This window comes from Ranitomeya variabilis, chromosome 4 (genome assembly GCF_051348905.1).
Source record: "Ranitomeya variabilis isolate aRanVar5 chromosome 4, aRanVar5.hap1, whole genome shotgun sequence".
Taxonomy (NCBI): Eukaryota; Metazoa; Chordata; class Amphibia; order Anura; family Dendrobatidae; genus Ranitomeya; species Ranitomeya variabilis.
Window position 1 is genome coordinate 597,015,576 of NC_135235.1, and position 21,230 is coordinate 597,036,805.

General features: G+C 45.0%; 1 protein-coding gene across 1 annotated transcript in view; it reads left to right on the forward strand.

The window, feature by feature from the left end:
- The window catches only part of ATP9A (ATPase phospholipid transporting 9A (putative)), a 125,527-nt gene that overhangs the window by 21,353 nt on the left and 82,944 nt on the right, over positions 1–21,230 (forward strand). The window contains exons 2-4 of the mRNA XM_077253214.1: positions 8,816–8,960; positions 11,252–11,365; positions 20,463–20,571. Coding sequence (XP_077109329.1) covers positions 8,816–8,960; positions 11,252–11,365; positions 20,463–20,571 — 368 coding nt within the window. The remainder of the gene's footprint in view (positions 1–8,815; positions 8,961–11,251; positions 11,366–20,462; positions 20,572–21,230) is intronic.

Below are 21,230 nucleotides of genomic sequence, written 5' to 3' on the forward strand. Positions count from 1 at the left end.
TATCTGAGCCGAGAATTCCTTTGCCGGAGTTCTTCACAGGGAATAGAGCTAGCTTCCAGAATTTCCGAAATAATTGTAAGCTTTATTTGTCCCTGAAGTCTCGTTCAGCTGGAGACCCTGCTCAGCAGGTTAGGATTGTGATTTCCTTGCTCAGGGGTGACCCTCAAGATTGGGCCTTCTCATTGCCAGCAGGGGATCCTGCGTTACGCGATGTGGATGCGTTTTTTCTGGCCTTGGGCTTGCTTTATGAGGAACCTCATTTGGAACTTCAGGCAGAAAAAACTTTGATGGCACTATCTCAGGGGCAAGACGAAGCTGAAGTTTTCTGCCAAAAATTCCGTAAATGGTCTGTGCTTACTCAGTGGAATGAGTGCGCCTTGGCGGCAACTTTCAGAGAAGGTCTCTCTGATGCCGTTAAGGATGTTATGGTGGGGTTCCCTTTGCCTGCAGGTCTGAATGAGTCCATGACAATGGCTATTCAGATTGATAGGCGTCTGCGGGAGCGCAAACCGATGCACCATCTGGCGGTGTCTATGGAAAAGACGCCAGAAAGTATGCAGTGTGATAGAATTCTGTCCAGGAGCGAGCGACAGAATTTTAGACGGAAGAATGGATTGTGTTTCTATTGTGGGGATTCTACTCATGTTATATCGGCATGCTCTAGGCGTACAAAGAAGCTTGATAAGTCTGTTTCCATTGGCACCATTCAGTCTAAGTTTATTTTGTCTGTAACCCTGATTTGCTCTTTGTCATCCATTGCCACGGACGCCTATGTTGACTCTGGCGCCGCTCTGAGTCTTATGGATTGGTCCTTTGCCAATCGTTGTGGTTTTGATTTAGAGCCTTTGGAGACTCTTATTCCTCTGAAGGGGATTGACTCCACCCCATTGGCTAATAATAAACCACAATACTGGACACAAGTAACCATGCGTATCAATCCGGATCACCAGGAGATTATTCGTTTCCTGGTGCTGTATAATTTACATGACGATTTGGTACTGGGATTGCCATGGTTGCAGTCTCACAACCCAGTCTTGGACTGGAGAGCAATGTCTGTGTTGAGCTGGGGATGTAAGGGTATTCATGGGGACGTACCTTTGGTTTCTATTTCGTCGTCCATTCCCTCTGAAGTCCCTGAGTTCCTCTCTGATTATCAAGACGTCTTTGACGAACCCAAGCTTGGGTCGTTACCTCCGCACCGTGAGTGCGATTGTGCCATAGATTTGATACCGGGTTGTAAATATCCAAAGGGTCGTTTGTTTAATTTGTCTGTGCCGGAACATGCTGCTATGCGGGAATATATAAAGGAGTCTTTGGAAAAGGGACATATTCGTCCATCTTCTTCTCCCTTGGGAGCTGGGTTTTTCTTTGTCTCAAAAAAAGACGGCTCTTTGAGACCATGTATTGATTATCGGCTTCTGAATAAGATCACTGTTAAGTATCAATACCCATTGCCATTGCTTACTGATTTGTTTGCTCGTATAGAGGGTGCTAAGTGGTTCTCTAAAATTGATCTTCGTGGGGCGTATAATTTGGTGCGGATCAGGCAGGGGGATGAGTGGAAGACCGCATTTAATACGCCCGAGGGCCACTTTGAGTATTTGGTCATGCCTTTTGGTCTTTCTAATGCCCCTTCAGTTTTCCAGTCTTTTATGCATGATATTTTCCGCGATTTTCTGGATAAATTTATGATAATATATCTGGATGATATTCTGATTTTTTCTGATGACTGGGACTCTCATGTCCAGCAGGTCAGGAGAGTTTTTCAGGTTCTGCGGTCTAATTCTTTATGTGTGAAGGGGTCTAAGTGCGTTTTTGGGGTCCAGAAAATTTCCTTTTTGGGGTATATTTTTTCTCCCTCTTCCATTGAGATGGATCCCGTCAAGGTGCAAGCTATTTGTGACTGGACTCAGCCCTCCTCTCTTAAGGGTCTTCAGAGATTTTTGGGCTTTGCCAACTTTTACCGCCGATTTATTGCTGGTTTTTCGGATGTCGTTAAACCACTGACTGATTTGACCAGACAAGGCGCTGATGTTGCTAATTGGTCCCCTCATGCTGTAGAGGCCTTTCAGGAGCTTAAGCGCCGTTTTGCCTCTGCCCCTGTGTTGCGTCAGCCTGATGTGAATCTGCCTTTTCAGGTTGAGGTTGACGCTTCGGAGATCGGAGCTGGGGCAGTGTTGTCGCAGAAAGGTTCCGACTGCTCCGTCATTAGGCCTTGTGCCTTCTTTTCTCGCAAATTTTCGCCCGCAGAGCGGAATTATGATGTTGGGAATCGGGAGCTTTTGGCCATGAAGTGGGCGTTTGAGGAGTGGCGCCATTGGCTCGAGGGGGCTAGGCATCAGGTGGTGGTATTGACTGACCACAAAAATTTGATTTATCTTGAGACTGCCAGACGCCTGAATCCTAGACAGGCGCGCTGGTCTTTATTTTTTTCTCGCTTTAATTTTGTGGTGTCATACCTACCGGGTTCTAAGAATGTTAAGGCAGATGCCCTTTCTAGGAGTTTTGACCCGGACTCTCCTGGTAATTCTGAACCCACAGGTATCCTTAGGGAGGGAGTAATTTTGTCGGCCGTTTCTCCTGATCTGCGGCGGTCCTTGCAAGAGTTTCAGGCGGATAGACCGGATCGTTGTCCGCCTGATAGACTGTTTGTTCCGGATGATTGGACCAGCAGAGTCATCTCTGAGGTACATTCTTCTGCATTGGCAGGTCATCCCGGAATTTTTGGTACCAGGGATTTGGTGGCAAGATCCTTCTGGTGGCCTTCTCTGTCACGAGATGTGCGAGTCTTTGTGCAGTCATGTGACGTTTGTGCTCGGGCCAAGTCTTGTAGTTCTCGGGCTAGCGGACTGCTGTTGCCCTTGCCTATTCCTAAGAGGCCTTGGACACACATCTCGATGGATTTTATTTCAGATCTGCCTGTTTCCCAGAAGATGTCTGTCATCTGGGTGGTCTGTGACCGTTTCTCTAAAATGGTCCATTTGGTTCCTCTGCCCAAGTTGCCTTCTTCTTCTGAGTTGGTTCCTCTGTTTTTTCAGAATGTTGTCCGATTGCACGGTATTCCTGAGAATATTGTTTCTGACAGAGGTACCCAATTTGTGTCTAGATTTTGGCGGGCATTCTGTGCTAGGATGGGCATAGATTTGTCTTTTTCATCTGCTTTTCACCCTCAGACTAATGGCCAGACCGAGCGGACTAATCAGACCCTTGAGACATATCTGAGGTGTTTTGTCTCTGCTGACCAGGATGATTGGGTTGCTTTTTTGCCATTGGCAGAGTTCGCCCTCAATAATCGGGCCAGTTCTTCCACCTTGGTGTCCCCGTTTTTCTGTAATTCGGGGTTTCACCCTCGATTTTCCTCCGGTCAGGTGGAATCCTCGGATTGTCCTGGAGTGGATGCGGTGGTGGAGAGATTGCATCACATCTGGGGGCAGGTTATGGACAATTTGAAGTTGTCCCAGGAGAAGACTCAGCGTTTTGCCAACCGTCATCGTCGTGTTGGTTCTCGGCTTTGTGTTGGAGATTTAGTGTGGTTGTCTTCTCGTTTTGTCCCTATGAGGGTCTCTTCTCCTAAGTTTAAACCTCGGTTCATCGGCCCTTATAGAATATTGGAGATTCTTAATCCTGTTTCTTTCCGTTTGGACCTCCCTGCGTCCTTTTCCATTCATAACGTTTTTCATCGGTCGTTATTGCGCAGGTATGAGGTACCTGTTGTACCTTCAGTTGAGCCTCCTGCTCCGGTGTTGGTTGAGGGTGAGTTGGAGTACGTTGTGGAGAAAATTTTGGACTCTCGTGTTTCCAGACGGAAACTCCAGTATCTGGTCAACTGGAAGGGTTACGGCCAGGAGGATAATTCTTGGGTCAATGCATCTGATGTTCATGCTTCTGATCTTGTTCGTGCCTTCCATAGGGCTCATCCTGGTCGCCCTGGTGGATCTGGTGAGGGTTCGGTGCCCCCTCCTTGAGGGGGGGGTACTGTTGTGAATTTGGATTCTGGGCTCCCCCGGTGGCCGCTTGTGGAATTGGACTTGTCATCCTCTTTCCTGTTTCACCTGATTCCATCAGTAGTGGGTGTCGCTATTTAAGCTCATTTCTCTGGTGGTTTCTTGCCGGTCAACAATGTTATCTGATGCCTCTCAGTGCTTGTTCCTGCTTCTAGACAACTACTAGATAAGTTGGACTTTTGTCCATGTTTTGTTTTGCCTATTTGTTCCAGTTCACAGCTGAAGTTTTGTTACTGTGTCTGGAAAGCTCTCGTTGATCAGGGATTGCTACTCTGGCGTTATGAGTTAATGCCAGAGTTTAAGGTAATCTCTGGATGGTGTTTTGTTAGTGTTTTTCTGCTGACCATGAAAGTATACTATCTGTCTTCTGCTATCTAGTAAGCGGACCTCAAATTTGCTAAGACTATTTTCCTGCTGCGTTTGTTGTTTCATCTGAACTCACCGTCATTATATGTGGGGGGCTACTGTCTTCTTTGGAATATTTCTCTAGAGGTGAGCCAGGTCTTATATTTCCCTCTGCTAGCTATTTAGGTCTTAGGCCAGAGCTGGGCATCTAGCGATAAATAGGAAATGCTACCTGGCTATTTCTAGTTGCGCGGCAGGCTTAGTTCATGGTCAGTATAGTTCCATCTTCCGAGAGCTTGTCCCTCTATAGGCTTGCTATGATCTCTGCCTGCAGAGATCATGACACCTGGCTATGAAGTTCAAAGCTCAATGAGGTTACAAAACAAAAAAAGTGCTTTAGTAAGTCAGTAAAAAGTAGGTAGGAGTATTTAAAACAAGAAAATGATAAGGGTGCCCATACTTATGCACCTGTCAAATTTTGTTTGAATGCAGATTGCACATTTTCTGTTAGTACAATAAACCTCATTTCAAGGCAGAAACATTACTGTGTCCAACAGTTATTAGATATATGACACTGAAATAGCTGTTACAAAAAAAACAATTTTTATAAAACATTAAGCTTAAGATTAATATGGGTGCCCAAACTTTTTCATATAACTGTATATATGTGTGTGTGTGTATATATATATATATATATATATATATATATATATATATATATATATATATATATATATATATATATATATATATATATACATACATACACCCATCATATGAGTGACCCTGCATAGACAATTGATCACTCCACTTACAGCACGGGCACTTTGCCTCTTCACCTTCCATTTCCTTTTTTCCATGTCTCTTTTTTTCCTCCATATACCTGCAGGTATCCATCACTTAACCTGCATATACTTATCATATTCATCCATCTGTGCAGCACTTTACATTTGATTTATGGTACGTATTCAGCTTCTAATTAAAAATTTTATGTATATATACTGATATTATCAGGTTATATGTTTGCAACTTTGCATATAGGCACTTCACACTTTATACTTTATTGTGTTGCTGCTGATTATAATCTCTGCATTGTTTTCCCGTCCCTTGTGGTGTGTCCGGTCTTTTCCCTCTGGTCCTTTTCTCCACCCTTAGGTTAACATTTATGGCCATATATTTTATGTGTATGGTACCTTTGAGGTTTTCGTGTCCACTAATTCTGTATCCTACTGGCATAGTTTCTGTTGAAATTGCGACGACAGGGACAGTGCCACTCGGCACCATGGTCTCCCAGTGGGCTGCTTCTATATGCCATGGATGGTATGGATCCAAAATACATGCCCTGCATAACCTGTTATGATTTTTTTCCACTATGCTTTGCTTATATAGCGCCATCATATTCCACAGCCTTTTACAGACATCATCATCTCTGTCCCCATCGGGGCTCACAATTTTAAATTGCCTATCAGTATGTCTTTGTAGCTTGGGAAGAAACCGGAGAACCCAGAGGAAACCCATGTAAACACGGGGAGAACATACAAACTCGGTGCAGATGGTGTCCTTGGTGGGATTGAACCCAGGACCCCCGAAAAAATCACCAGTGCTCTATGATATTATATAAATAAAAAAAAAGCTATACTTTGGTCCTCGCAAGTCTTTATATCAGCGTTACCATGTGTCGTCATACATTACTACACATGCGAGGGGTTATATGCATTTACATAACCGGGCGGCGACTATGCGGTTTGGTCAGAGAGCTCACTGGCAACCTCTACGTGAATATTAATGTCCCTAGTAGTAGTTGTCACCCAGGTTTTACAGAAACGAGAGATGGCTGAGGTTTTTACTAGATAGTAATTCTTATTCTGTTATTTCTAAGGAGAAATAGTCCTTAGTGCAAAAAAAACATTTTACGGCTCCAGTTGATCCTGGAACAAAGCGTCTCAATGTCGGATGAAGGTGCCCTCACTTGAACAAAGCTGATGAATGACGTGTGTTGTTCCAGTTGTTGGGCTGGGACTGCCAGCTCACTGAATCAACATCCCAGGACTCTTTCCGACAGGCACTGACCATGTTGCTCCAGGCGGCTCACTTCTGCCGGCAAGAAATGTTATTTACATTACAAAGCCAGAGAAAGTTCTGATTGTCCGGTTACTAAAAAATTAAAACGAGTGTGCAAAACCCTATGCGTCAACCTTCGGGGCTCGTCTGTCAGAAATCTCAAGAATGTAGACGAAAATACTTTAGTCGGGCATCCGTAGGGTCTCGGGGGGGGGTCCAAGTTTGCTTGCACCTGTTGGATAGCATGGGTTTATAAAAATAAGTTACCGATATTCATAAGTCTGAGGCTGAAGGAGAAGACCGCACGGACTAATTTTTGTCAATTTTTCTTGAAATTAACATGTTTAGGCTGATTGTATTTACAGAAGGCAGAATCCTTTTGGACGCTGTATTAGGGAATGTGCACACTCAGCAGAGACTACGAGAAGCATAAATTGACGGGTGGAGCGGATTTGAAAGCACTCAATGCAATGCAAAGTGGGAAAGTACGACTTAACAAAAAAAACTGCTGACAGATTCCCTTTATGTAATCCAAGAGCAGAATGATGTTGATGATGATCCTGAGTGATGAGCGAATATACTCGTTACTCGAGATTTCCCGAGCACGCTCGGGTGTCCTCTGAGTATTTTTTAGTGCTCGGAGATTTTGTTTTTCTTGCCGCAGCTGAATGATTTACATCTGTTAGCCAGCATAAGTACATGTGGGTGTTGCCTGGTTGCTAGGGAATCCCCACATGTAATCAAGCTGGCTAATAGCTGTAAATCATTCAGCTGCGGCAAGAAAAACTAAATCTCCGAGCACTAAAAAATACTCGGAGGACCCCCGAGCGTGCTCGGGAAATCTCGAGTAACGAGTATATTCGCTCATCACTAATCCTGATTTCAGATTCATCACATATTGGGCTGTGTGCTATAGTTTCAATAACATCAATGTTTGCTATTGAGAACCAAATCTTTCTACTCTGCCCACATAGAACGAAATCCAGCATTGTCTGCATCAAAACTGTGGTCAGTAGTCGGCTCTATGTGCATTTGCGCGCACTCAATAGAAAGTTTAAAGGGCTTAGGGTCCACCAGGGGTCTGATCAAGGACCAAAGGTTCCCCGTTCTTAAGGTACCTTCACACTAAATGACTTTGCAATGAGAACGACAACGATCCGTGACGTTGCAGCGTCCTGGATAGCGATATCGTTGTGTTTGACACGCAGCAGTGATCTGGATCCTGCTTGATCTCGTTGGTCGGAGCTAGAAGTCCAGAACTTTATTTGGTCGTCAGATCGGCGTGTATCGTCATGTTTGACATCAAAAGCAACGATGCCAGCAATGTTTTACAGTGGTAACCAGGGTAAATATCGGGTTACTAAGCGCAGGGCCGCGCTTAGTAACCCGATATTTACCCTGGTTACCATTGTAAAAGTAAAAAAAAAACACTACATACTCACCCTCTGATGTCTGTCACGTCCCCCGGCGTCCGCGCTGCTGCTCAGAGCTTCCTGCACTGAATGTGTCAGTGCCGGCCGTAAAGCAGAGCACAGCGGTGACGTCACCGCTGTGCTTTAGGGCCGGCGCTTACACAGTGCAGGGAAGCTGAAGGCGAGGGACGCGACAGGCACCGGAATGTAAGTATGTAGTGTTTTTTTTTTTTTTTTTACATTTACACTGGTAACCAGGGTAAACATCGGGTTACTAAGCACGGCCCTGCGCTTAGTAACCCGATGTTTACCCTGGTTACCAGGGGACTTCGCATAGTTGGTCGCTGGAGAGCCGTCTGTGTGACAGCTCCCCAGCGACCACACAGCGACGCTGCAGCGATCGGCATCATTGTCGATATCGCTGCAGCGTCGCTTAATGTGACGGTACCTTTAGACTAGGGGTTGGGGCTTATCGTGCAACACACTGTTCAAGAAAAGCTGTCCAAATTGGGGCACATATTTTTGGCAGAAAACTAAGCCAACAACTAAGTGCTGTAAACAGACTAAAAATGAGGTCTAATAAACGGCATGAACCATATTGATTAATTTGGGGCATTTTATAACCGTCTAGTCTAAGTTTCCATTGTCTAAGAATCAGTCAGTTTTGATAAATTTGCCACAGGGTTTTCCTTTTTTTTACAATATTGCACCTGTTCGCTGGAGCCAATGACCATTCTGGCCAAAATCCAGTCGATCCAACACGTGACCTATCACTCTAGACCTTGAAGTAAAGTACTCACCAAATTAAGGATGGAAAAGCCCATCTTGTATATACTCTGCAATTAGCGCTAAATGTCCTCTAACTAATTGCATCTTCTCTGTAATTGGCCTGGAATTAAGAAACGTAATCTCTGAAGAATCGCTGCAGGCGCATCTCATAATACATTATATCATTACACTATTAAGTATTGCTTCCTGTTCCTTTTTTTAAAGGTGCTGCGATTGTTTGGGGTGCTGCGGCCGTCGGGAACTGAGGCCAAGAACTGTCTGGCTCGGACACCCCGAAAAAAGAGAACAAAGATATCCACGGAACGTCATCAACAATCAGAAATACAACTTCTTCACCTTTCTCCCAGGGGTAAGACTTCTTCTCGCGCAGAAGCTGTTACGCCTAGTGCGCTATATGCCAGGCCGGAGCCATTACTGCTGGGTGTTTCCCTTTTAGCAATTAAGTTTAACAATTAGGATTTCTGCAGCCTCCAGGCCTGAAGCCACACAGAGCTCACAATGAATGAGGCAGGCAACATTACTTAAAGGGTTTTTTTTTCAGACATGTAAGGTAAATCCACAGGATATACCATAAATATACATGTGGACCTGCACCTATATTAAAATATAGATCCTGCAGGATGTCACCCCCCCATCTCACTTGTGGGTGAGCTATAAAAGCCCAAATTGTTTGAGATTGGAATAACCCCTTCAAGCCCATGCATGCAGCATTGCTGCATATTGTTTTTTTTTTTCGGCTGCTTTTTTTGTGTGCAAAAATACACTTGAGTTTAACCGTTTACGCAAAGTAGATGTGATTTAATAGAAAACACATGCCCGCTGCGCGTTTAAAGGTAATCTGTCACCAGGTTTTTGCTATGTAATCCGAGAGCAGAATAATGTAGGGACAGAGACCCTGATTCCAGCGATGTGTCATTTACTAGGCTGTGTGGTGTTGCTGCAATACAATCAGTGTGTAATCAGCAGGAGATTATCACTACAAGACTAGGTGTGTCTTGCCTTCTGGTCAACTGGTGTGTGTAACTCTGCCCCCATCGCTGATTAGCAATTTTCTGCCTATACACAGTAAGCTGCAAATCAGTGATGGGAGCGGGATTATATAGGGCTTAGCATTTTGAGCACTGCAGAGAAAACTGTGATTATATTAAAATGACAGTACGCAGCCCAGCAGGTGACATCACTGGAATCAGGGTCTCTACATCATGCTGCTCTCAGATTAAATACATACATACATATTGGCATATCTCCTTTAAAGATGTGTGCGTTTTTTTCCTGATGGATTTCTATGGGGAGCCTGATATAGTGCTTGGTGAAAAAAAATGCGTAAAAAAGCTGCAACAAATCCACACCAAAAAAAGCATAACAAAAGGAGAAAGAGCAAAAAAAAACAACAAAATCAGAGTAGATTGGTCTTGTGTATATTGATGCAGATAAAACATGGGAATATGGACTGAGACCCCTTAATCTAAAATGGGCACAGGCAGCAACATTTTCATAGCGGGGACCATTGATGTTTCAAACAAGGGTTTGGAAGAAAATAATATAAAACATGATGTAAATGTGTAAAGTTCTTTTCTGAATGTTTGGTTCGGTAGATCGATATTAACTCTTCTGCGACGGACCGGATCCTGCATTGTGATTGGTCATGTTCCCCTTCCCTTTATGCTTTCTTATCCCTCGGTGGAACCTGATGAGACATTCCCCTTTTTTTTTCCCCATTTTACCTTCAAGGATTTATCCTGATTTATTATTATATTTGCCGTTGCTTTTTCTTTAACATTGAGACATTGTGACAAATGAAATGTTTAACAGTAAGTACAGACCCCACTTCTTTCAGAGCTGAACTCTGACCTCACAGCAGGGTCTGGTGTGATATAATGACCCCCTGAGGGGGTGCGGAGCCCATCTGCGGCCACAGAAGTGTATATATATATTATCTTCAGACCTGTAGGTCTACAAGTAGCTGGCTGAGCGCTGACACTTTCTTGCATTGCTTTCTCTGAAGATACTTCGGCCGCTTTATTTAAAAGAAAAACATATTGGAGTTTGCTCCATGTAAATAGCGTCCTGCTGTTTACCCAATCATGGCCAGAAGCCGAGCCGTCTCCTGGGGGCAAAGTGGCCGTAATTAACACCTTGCTGGGGGGCAAAGGGGGATGTTGACAGCTGTTAGTACAATTGACCATTTTTTACACTCTTAACTGTTGTATGTTCAGTTGGTTAAGAAAAAGCCATTTATAAATCTGGACAGGGACAGGATATGGAAACCGTCCGACAGATGGATGGCCAAACTCCGCAGCAGAGGCAAAAATTAAAACTAGGACGTTACTTTTGCAGTACATTTTTATGTGGCCATTTTTTTAAAATAAAAAAAAAAATGTGTGACCGACAAACATACCAGAAAAATGTACTTGGCGCTCTTGTATGTTTGGACGTCAGATGCGTAAGAGGAGTTTCAGGGTTTAATTCTGCTCTGCCAACTATACCAGTAACTTGGATTAAAGGTATTCAGAAATGGATCCCAGGATTGAAGGGTTAACACTAATGGATACCAAAATGTGTGAAAATAACTTGTCACGCTCTTTCAGAACTAGCACAATTGACTTTTGTATGACTCTACTTTCTTTCACTCTGTTTTAGATCCTTTTTAACCAGTTCAAATACTTCTTCAACTTATATTTCCTGCTGCTGGCCTGTTCACAATTTGTGCCTGAGATGCGGCTGGGGCCCCTGTATACTTTCTGGGTTCCTCTGGTACGTGGATGATTTTACAGTATTTTTGCTTTTAAGTATCGTCATTCCCCTTTGAACATAATTTTACAGTTTATATTTAGATATGTGCATTCAAACTTTATCTTTTACTGAATGTGAACCTTGTTGTACTTGTGAGCTGCACTCACTATTCTGCTGGTGGAGTCACTGTGTACATACATTACATTACTGATCCTGTACTGATCCTGGGTTACATCCTGTATTATACTCCAGAGCTGCACTCACTATTCTGCTGGTGGAGTCACTGTGTACATACATTACATTACTGATCCTGTACTGATCCTGGGTTACATCCTGTATTATACTCCAGAGCTGCACTCACTATTCTGCTGGTGGAGTCACTGTGTACATACATTACATTACTGATCCTGTACTGATCCTGGGTTACATCCTGTATTATACTCCAGAGCTGCACTCATTATTCTGCTGGTGAAGTCACTGTGTACATACATTACATTACTTATCCTGTACTGATCCTGAGTTAAGCTAGTTTCACACTAGCGTTTTGAGGAGCTGCGGAGGGCTGCGGACTTCCTCCGTGAAGCCCCGCCCTCGGCCGCACCTCCGCCGCTAGCTCCACCTACTTCTGCATGCGGCCTGTGTACCTATCTTTAACATTAGGTACGCAGGTCATGCCGCTGTATGCGGATGCTTCCGCATGTGTCGTTTTGACGATGCGGCGACCAGCGTAGAACGCAGCTTGTAGCAATTTTTTTTTTTTTCTCCGCATGCGTCGTTTTGACGATCCGCATAGAGCAGCACGACCTGCGTACCTAATGTTAAAGATAGGTACGCAGGCCGCATGCTGAAGTAGGCGGCTGTTATGACCCCAATGGCGAGGGTCTCAGAGGAACGTGGAAGTCTGCAGAATACAAAAATCCAGCTCATAGGGCAGTGGTAACTGGGTTGACCATATATCTACTCCTAACGCCAACACTAGAAGTAGCCGGGGATCATTCCTACGTTGATTCTAGATGACACGCGCCAGCCGGAGAATCTAGCTACCCCTAGTAGAGGAAAACAAAGACCTTTCTTGCCTCCAGAGAAGGGGACCCCAAAGCTGGATAGAAGCCCCCCACAAATAATGACGGTGAGGTAAGAGGAAATGACAAACACAGAAATGAACCAGGTTTAGCACAGAGAGGCCCACTTACTGATAGCAGAATAAAGAAAGGTAACTTATATGGTCAACAAAAACCCTATCAAAATCCACACTGGAAATTCAAGAACCCCCGAACCGTCTAACGGTCCGGGGGGAGAACACCAGCCCCCTAGAGCTTCCAGAAAAGGTCAGGATATAGATTTGGAACAAGCTGGACAAAAATACAAAACCAAAACAAATAGCAAAAAGCAAAAGGCAGACTTAGCTGATATAACTGGAACCAGGATCAGTAGACAAGAGCACAGCAGACTAGCTCTGATAACTACGTTGCCAGGCATTGAACTGAAGGTCCAGGGAGCTTATATAGCAACACCCCTAACTAACGACCCAGGTGCGGATAAAAGGAATGACAGAAAAACCAGAGTCAAAAAACTAGTAACCACTAGAGGGAGCAAAAAGCAAATTCACAACAGTACCCCCCCCTTAGTGAGGGGTCACCGAACCCTCACCACGACCACCAGGGCGATCAGGATGAGCGGCATGAAAGGCACGAACTAAATCGGCCGCATGAACATCAGAGGCGACCACCCAGGAATTATCCTCCTGACCATAGCCCTTCCACTTGACCAGGTACTGAAGCCTCCGCCTGGAGAGGCGAGAATCCAAGATCTTCTCCACCACGTACTCCAACTCGCCCTCAACCAACACCGGAGCAGGAGGCTCAGCAGAAGGAACTACAGGCACAATGTACCGCCGCAACAAGGACCTATGAAATACATTGTGAATAGCAAACGACACAGGAAGATCCAGACGAAAAGATACAGGATTAAGGATTTCCAATATCTTGTAAGGCCCAATAAAACGAGGTTTAAATTTGGGAGAGGAGACCTTCATAGGAACAAAGCGGGAAGAAAGCCATACCAAATCCCCAACGCGTAGTCGGGGACCCACACCGCGGCGGCGGTTGGCAAAGCGCTGAGCCTTCTCCTGTGACAACTTCAAGTTGTCCACCACATGATTCCAGATCTGCTGCAACCTATCCACCACAGAATCCACCCCAGGACAGTCAGAAGGCTCCACATGACCCGAAGAAAAGCGAGGATGGAAACCAGAGTTGCAGAAAAAAGGCGAAACCAAGGTGGCGGAACTAGCCCGATTATTAAGGGCAAACTCAGCCAACGGCAAGAATGTCACCCAATCGTCCTGATCAGCAGAGACAAAACACCTCAAATAAGCCTCCAAGGTCTGATTGGTTCGCTCCGTCTGACCATTAGTCTGAGGATGGAAAGCAGACGAAAACGACAAATCAATGCCCATCCTACTACAAAAGGATCGCCAGAACCTGGAAACGAACTGGGATCCTCTGTCAGACACAATATTCTCAGGGATGCCGTGCAAACGAACCACGTTCTGGAAAAACACAGGAACCAGATCGGAAGAGGAAGGCAGCTTAGGCAAAGGAACCAAATGGACCATCTTGGAGAAGCGATCACATATCACCCAGATAACGGACATGCCCTGAGATAGCGGAAGATCAGAAATGAAATCCATGGAGATATGTGTCCAAGGTCTCTTCGGGACAGGCAAGGGCAAGAGCAAACCGCTGGCACGAGAACAGCAAGGCTTAGCTCGAGCACAAGTCCCACAGGACTGCACAAATGACCGCACATCCCTTGACAAGGAAGGCCACCAAAAGGACCTGGCCACCAGATCTCTGGTGCCAAAAATTCCCGGGTGACCTGCCAACACCGAGGAATGAACCTCGGAAATGACTCTGCTGGTCCACTTATCCGGGACAAACAGTCTGTCAGGTGGACAAGACTCAGGCCTATCAGCCTGAAATCTCTGCAACACACGTCGCAGATCCGGAGAAATAGCTGACAAGATAACTCCATCTTTAAGAATACCAACAGGATCAGCGACTCCAGGAGCATCAGGCACAAAGCTCCTAGAAAGAGCATCGGCCTTCACATTCTTTGAACCTGGTAAATACGAGACCACAAAATCAAAGCGGGAGAAAAACAATGACCAGCGGGCCTGTCTTGGATTAAGGCGTTTAGCAGACTCGAGATACATCAGATTTTTGTGATCAGTCAAGACCACCACACGATGCTTAGCACCCTCGAGCCAATGACGCCACTCCTCAAATGCCCATTTCATGGCCAACAACTCCCGATTGCCCACATCATAATTTCGCTCGGCAGGCGAAAACTTCCTAGAGAAAAAGGCACAAGGCTTCATAACAGAGCAACCAGGGCCTCTCTGCGACAAAACGGCCCCTGCCCCAATCTCCGAAGCATCCACCTCAACCTGAAAGGGAAGTGAGACGTCAGGCTGGCACAAAACAGGCGCCGAAGTAAACCGGCGTTTCAACTCCTGGAAAGCCTCCACGGCAGCAGGAGCCCAGTTAGCTACATCAGAGCCCTTCTTGGTCATATCCGTCAAAGGTTTCACAATGCTAGAAAAATTAGCGATAAAACGACGGTAGAAGTTAGCGAAGCCCAAGAACTTCTGAAGACTCTTAACTGACGAGGGCTGAGTCCAATCAAGAATAGCTCGGACCTTGACTGGGTCCATCTCCACAGCAGAAGGGGAAAAAATGAACCCCAAAAAGGGAACCTTCTGTACACCAAAGAGACACTTTGAGCCCTTGACAAACAAAGAATTTTCACGCAAAATTTTAAAGACCAACCTGACCTGCTCCACATGCGAATCCCAATTATCAGAAAAAACCAAAATATCATCCAGATAAACAATCAAAAATTTATCCAGATACTTCCGGAAAATGTCATGCATAAAGGACTGAAAAACTGAAGGCGCATTGGAGAGCCCAAAAGGCATCACCAAGTACTCAAAATGACCTTCGGGCGTATTGAATGCGGTTTTCCATTCATCACCTTGCTTAATGCGCACAAGGTTGTACGCACCACGAAGGTCTATCTTGGTGAACCACTTGGCGCCCTTAATCCGGGCAAACAAGTCAGACAACAGCAGTAAAGGATACTGAAATTTGACAGTGATCTTATTTAAAAGCCGATAATCAATACAAGGTCTCAAAGATCCGTCCTTTTTAGCCACAAAAAAGAATCCCGCACCAAGAGGGGAAGAAGACGGACGAATATGTCCTTTCTCCAGAGACTCCTTGATATATGAACGCATAGCGGTATGTTCAGGTACCGACAGATTAAACAGTCTTCCCTTAGGAAATTTACTGCCTGGGATCAAATCTATAGCACAGTCACAGTCCCTATGAGGAGGCAGTGCACTGGACTCAGACTCACTGAAGACATCCTGATAATCAGACAAATACTCCGGAACTTCCGAAGGCGTAGAAGAAGCAATAGACACAGGCAGGGAATCCCCATGAATACCACGACAGCCCCAACTTGAGACTGACATAGCCTTCCAGTCCAAGACTGGATTATGGGTCTGTAACCATGGCAGCCCTAAAACAACCAAATCATGCATTTTATGTAAAACCAGGAAACGTATCACCTCGCGGTGTTCAGGAGTCATGCACATGGTAACCTGTGTCCAATACTGCGGTTTATTTGCTGCCAATGGTGTAGCATCAATACCCCTAAGAGGAATAGGATTTTCTAATGGTTCAAGAGTAAAACCACAGCGCTTAGCAAATGAGAGATCCATGAGACTCAGGGCAGCACCTGAATCTACAAACGCCATGACAGGATAAGATGACAGTGAGCAAATCAAAGTTACAGACAGAATAAATTTAGGTTGCAAATTACCAACGGTGACAGGACTAACAACCTTAGCTATACGTTTAGAGCATGCTGAGATAACATGTGTAGAATCACCACAGTAGTAGCACAAGCCATTCCGGCGTCTATGAATTTTCCGCTCATTTCTAGTCAGGATTCTATCACATTGCATTAAATCAGGTGTCTGTTCAGACAACACCATGAGGGAATTTGCGGTTTTTCTATCACATTGCACCGAATTAGGTGTCTGTTCAGACAACACCATGAGGGAATTTGCGGTTTTGCGCTCCCGCAACCGCCGGTCAATTTGAATAGCCAGTGCCATAGTATCATTCAGACCTGTGGGAATGGGAAAACCCACCATAACATTCTTAATGGCTTCAGAAAGGCCATTTCTAAAATTAGCGGCCAGTGCACACTCGTTCCAATGTGTCAGCACGGACTATTTCCGAAATTTTTGGCAATACACTTCAGCCTCGTCCTGCCCCTGAGACATAGCCAGCAAGGCCTTTTCTGCCTGAATCTCAAGATTGGGTTCCTCATAAAGTAAACCGAGCGCCAGAAAAAACGCATCAAGATCAGCCAATGCCGGATCTCCTGGCGCCAGCGAAAAAGCCCAATCCTGAGGGTCGCCCCGTAAGAACGAAATAACAATTTTTACTTGCTGAGCAGAATCTCCAGATGAACAGGGTCTCAGGGACAAAAACAATTTACAATTATTCACGAAATTCCTAAACTTAAACCTGTCTCCGGAAAACAGTTCAGGAATCGGTATTTTAGGTTCTGACCTAGGATTTCTGATAACATAGTCTTGTATGCCCTGCACACGAGTAGCCAGCTGGTCCACACTTGTAATCAAGGTCTGGACATTCATGTCTGCAGCAAGCATAGCCACTCTGAGGTAAAGGGGAAGAAGAAAAAAAAAAACTCAGAATCTTCTTTCTTATAATCCCTCTTCTGCAATGCATTAAACATTTAATACTGGCCTGGCAAACTGTTATGACCCCAATGGCGAGGGTCTCAGAGGAACGTGGAAGTCTGCAGAATACAAAAATCCAGCTCATAGGGCAGTGGTAACTGGGTTGACCATATATCTACTCCTAACGCCAACACTAGAAGTAGCCGGGGATCATTCCTACGTTGATTCTAGATGACACGCGCCAGCCGGAGAATCTAGCTACCCCTAGTAGAGGAAAACAAAGACCTTTCTTGCCTCCAGAGTAGGGGACCCCAAAGCTGGATAGAAGCCCCCCACAAATAATGACGGTGAGGTAAGAGGAAATGACAAACACAGAAATGAACCAGGTTTAGCACAGAGAGGCCCGCTTACTGATAGCAGAATAAAGAAAGGTAACTTATATGGTCAACAAAAACCCTATCAAAATCCACACTGGAAATTCAAGAACCCCCGAACCGTCTAACGGTCCGGGGGGAGAACACCAGCCCCCTAGAGCTTCCAGAAAAGGTCAGGATATAGATTTGGAACAAGCTGGACAAAAATACAAAACCAAAACAAATAGCAAAAAGCAAAAGGCAGACTTAGCTGATATAACTGGAACCAGGATCAGTAGACAAGAGCACAGCAGACTAGCTCTGATAACTACGTTGCCAGGCATTGAACTGAAGGTCCAGGGAGCTTATATAGCAACACCCCTAACTAACGACCCAGGTGCGGATAAAAGGAATGACAGAAAAACCAGAGTCAAAAAACTAGTAACCACTAGAGGGAGCAAAAAGCAAATTCACAACAGGCGGCGCTAGCGGCGGAGGTGTGGCCGAGGGCAAGGCTTCACGGAGGAAATCCGCAGCCGTCCGCAACGCAAATGTGAAACCGGCCTTACATCCTGTGTTATACTCCAGAGCTGCACTCACTATTCTGCTGGTGGAGTCACTGTGTACATACATTACATTACTTATCCTGTACTGATCCTGAGTTACATCCTGTATTGTACTCCAGAGCTGCACTCACTATTCTGCTGGTGCAGTCACTGTGTACATACATTACATTACTTATCCTGTACTGATCCTGAATTACATCCTGTACTGTACTCCAGAGCTGCACTCACTTTTCTGCTGGTGGAGTCACTGTGTACATAATAATAATAATCTTTATTTTTATATAGCGCTAACATATTCCGCAGCACTTTACAGTTTTGCACACATTATCATCGCTGTCCTCAATGGGGCTCACAATCTAAATTCCCTATCAGTATGTCTTTGGAATGTGGGAGGAAACCGGAGAACCCGGAGAACATACAAACTCTTTGCAGATGTTGTCCAGGGTGGGGCTTGAACCCAGAACTCCAGCACTGCAAGGCTGCAGTGCTAACCACTGAGCCACCGTGCTGCCTCAAATACTTAGCCTGTACTGATCTTGGGTTACATCCTGTATTATACTCTAGAGCTGCACTCACTATTCTGCTGGTGGAGTCACTGTGTACATACATTACATTACTTATCCTGCACTGATCCTGAGTTACATCCTGTATTATAATCCAGAGCTGCACTCACTATTCTGCTGGTGCAGACACTGTGTACATACATTACATTACTTATCCTGTACTGATCCTGAGTTACATCCTATATTATACTCCAGAGCTGCACTCACTATTCTGCTGATTATTATTGGTGACACACAGCAAGATTGTAGATGTACTGTGCACAATCATCACCATTTAAAGGGAAACTATCAACAGAAAATTACCTTTAGTTTTAAAAATAGTTTTCTTTTTTACAAGTATCCCACACACTCTTAATTAAAAAATAATAATAGCATTCTTCCAATATTCACACTGGCTACTGGAGATTATTTAGGCTCTAAAGGTACCGTTACACTAAACGACTTACCAACGATCACGACCAGTGATACGACCTGGCCGTGATCGTTGGTAAGTCGTTGTGTGGTCGCTGGGGAGCTGTCACACAGACAGCTCTCCAGCGACCAACGATCAGGGAAACGACTTCGGCATCGTTGAAACTGTCTTCAACGATGCCGAAGTCCCCCTGCAGCACCCGGGTAACCAGGGTAAACATCGGGTTACTAAGTGCAGGGCCGCGCTTAGTAACCCGATATTTACCCTGGTTACCATTGTAAAAGTTAAAAAAAAAGTACATACTCACATTCTGATGTCTGTCACGTCACTGTTAGTGCTTGGCCGCGCTTAGTAAGAGCTTCCCTGCACTGAATGTGTCAGCGCCGGCAGTAACAGCGGTGACGTCACCGCTGTGCTCTGCTTTACGGCCAGCGCTGACACAGTCAGTGCAGGGAAGCTCTCGGCAGCAGCGCGTGCATTAACAGCGCTCCTGCCGAAAGCAGTTTTAACCCTGTGGACGCCGGGGGACGTGACAGACATCAGAATGTGAGTATGTACTGTTTTTTTTTTACTTTTGCAATGGTAACCAGAATAAATATCGGGTTACTAAGCGCGGCCCTGCGCTTAGTAACCCGATATTTACCCTGGTTATAAGTGAACACATCGCTGGATCGGCGTCGCACACGCCGATCCAGCGATGACAGCGGGTGATCAGCGACCAAAAAATGGTCCTGATCATTCCCCAACGACCAACGATCTCCCAGCAGGGGTCTGATCGTTGGTCACTGTCACACATAACGAGATTGTTAGCGGGATCATTGCTACGTCACCAAAAGCGTGACGTTGCAACGATATCGTTAGCGATATCGTTATGTGTGACTCAGCCTTAAGATCCTGTATTTCAGGATGAGTTTACAGAAGTTTCCTTATCAGAGATTATAGGCAAGATTATAATGACAGGTGACACCTCTATGTACAGCTGATCACACTGGATCCATCAATCACAATAAATGATGAATCCGTTCCCCCCTCTCTTCACAATTGCAGGTTTGCACATGCTCATTAGATGCCTTAATTCAAAAGCCAGGGTCTGGTGAACATTGTGGCTATGTTCATGTGTTATTTCCTAAAACATCAGGGAATTAAAGTCTAAAAAAGCCCCAGTGGCTGGAGTGCTAATTGTAAGGATTCTAGATTGTGCTATGTAAGACAAAATAATGACAAAGTACTTTTCAATGCCAAATTCAGTTTTACTTGAGCTCCGATCCAGTAATGATTAGTGGCTTCATCTTGGCTCCATTGTCTCTTGGAGTCAGAGGTAGCTGAATCATAACATAACATTGCATCCAGTGATATTTTCTTATTTTCTGCATTTTATAGGTTTTGATCTTTTTTTCTGTGCAGCACCAAACCTTTACTTCCCTTCTCCTCCTGCTCTACAGGGATTCGTCCTGGCTGTCACCATCATTCGTGAGGCTGTGGAAGAGATTCGATGTTTAATGCGGGATAAAGAAGTCAACTCCCAGATCTACAGCAAGCTCACAACCAGAGGTCAGATTTTAGGGTCCCCGATTGTAACTGCAGGAGCTCTGCATCAACACTGACCTAGTGTGTGGGTAGAATCTGGACAGGGGCTTTAATATTTAATAGTTTTATTAGTTTCATCTACAAATCATATTTTATGCCAAGAATATTCCAAGCCAAAGTGCACCATTTTCATCAGCCCTTTATCAGGTCCCTCCGATGTGCTGGATCCTTCTCTCCCCCAACATCATCTGCCGGGAAGAGCTAGCCCCCGTACTCATTAGATGGTTGGCTGATCTAATGTGTATAGGAGCCCAGACGAATCATCTACATGAAGGTTTCATATTCTCCCTGTTTTCCTGTTAATTTTCTTTGGGTCTTCTGGTTTCCTTCCACACTCTAAAGACATAGATTGTCGGGTCTAACGGAATATGCTGACACCATATAACATTTATAAAAACAGTCATTAAAGGGTTGTCCAGCCTAAGGGTACAAATCTGCAGTCACGCTACAGTGATCAAGGTGTGAGGATTTTCTGTTGCTGGTGCATGACCTCAGATAAGTGATTTGCATACATGCCGACTAGACCTGGACAAGTCTGGTGTGCATGTGGCTGAAAGTATGCAAATTGCCTATTTGTGGTCACATGGTCTCTCGCTCCCAACACAGATACCTGGGAATCCTCA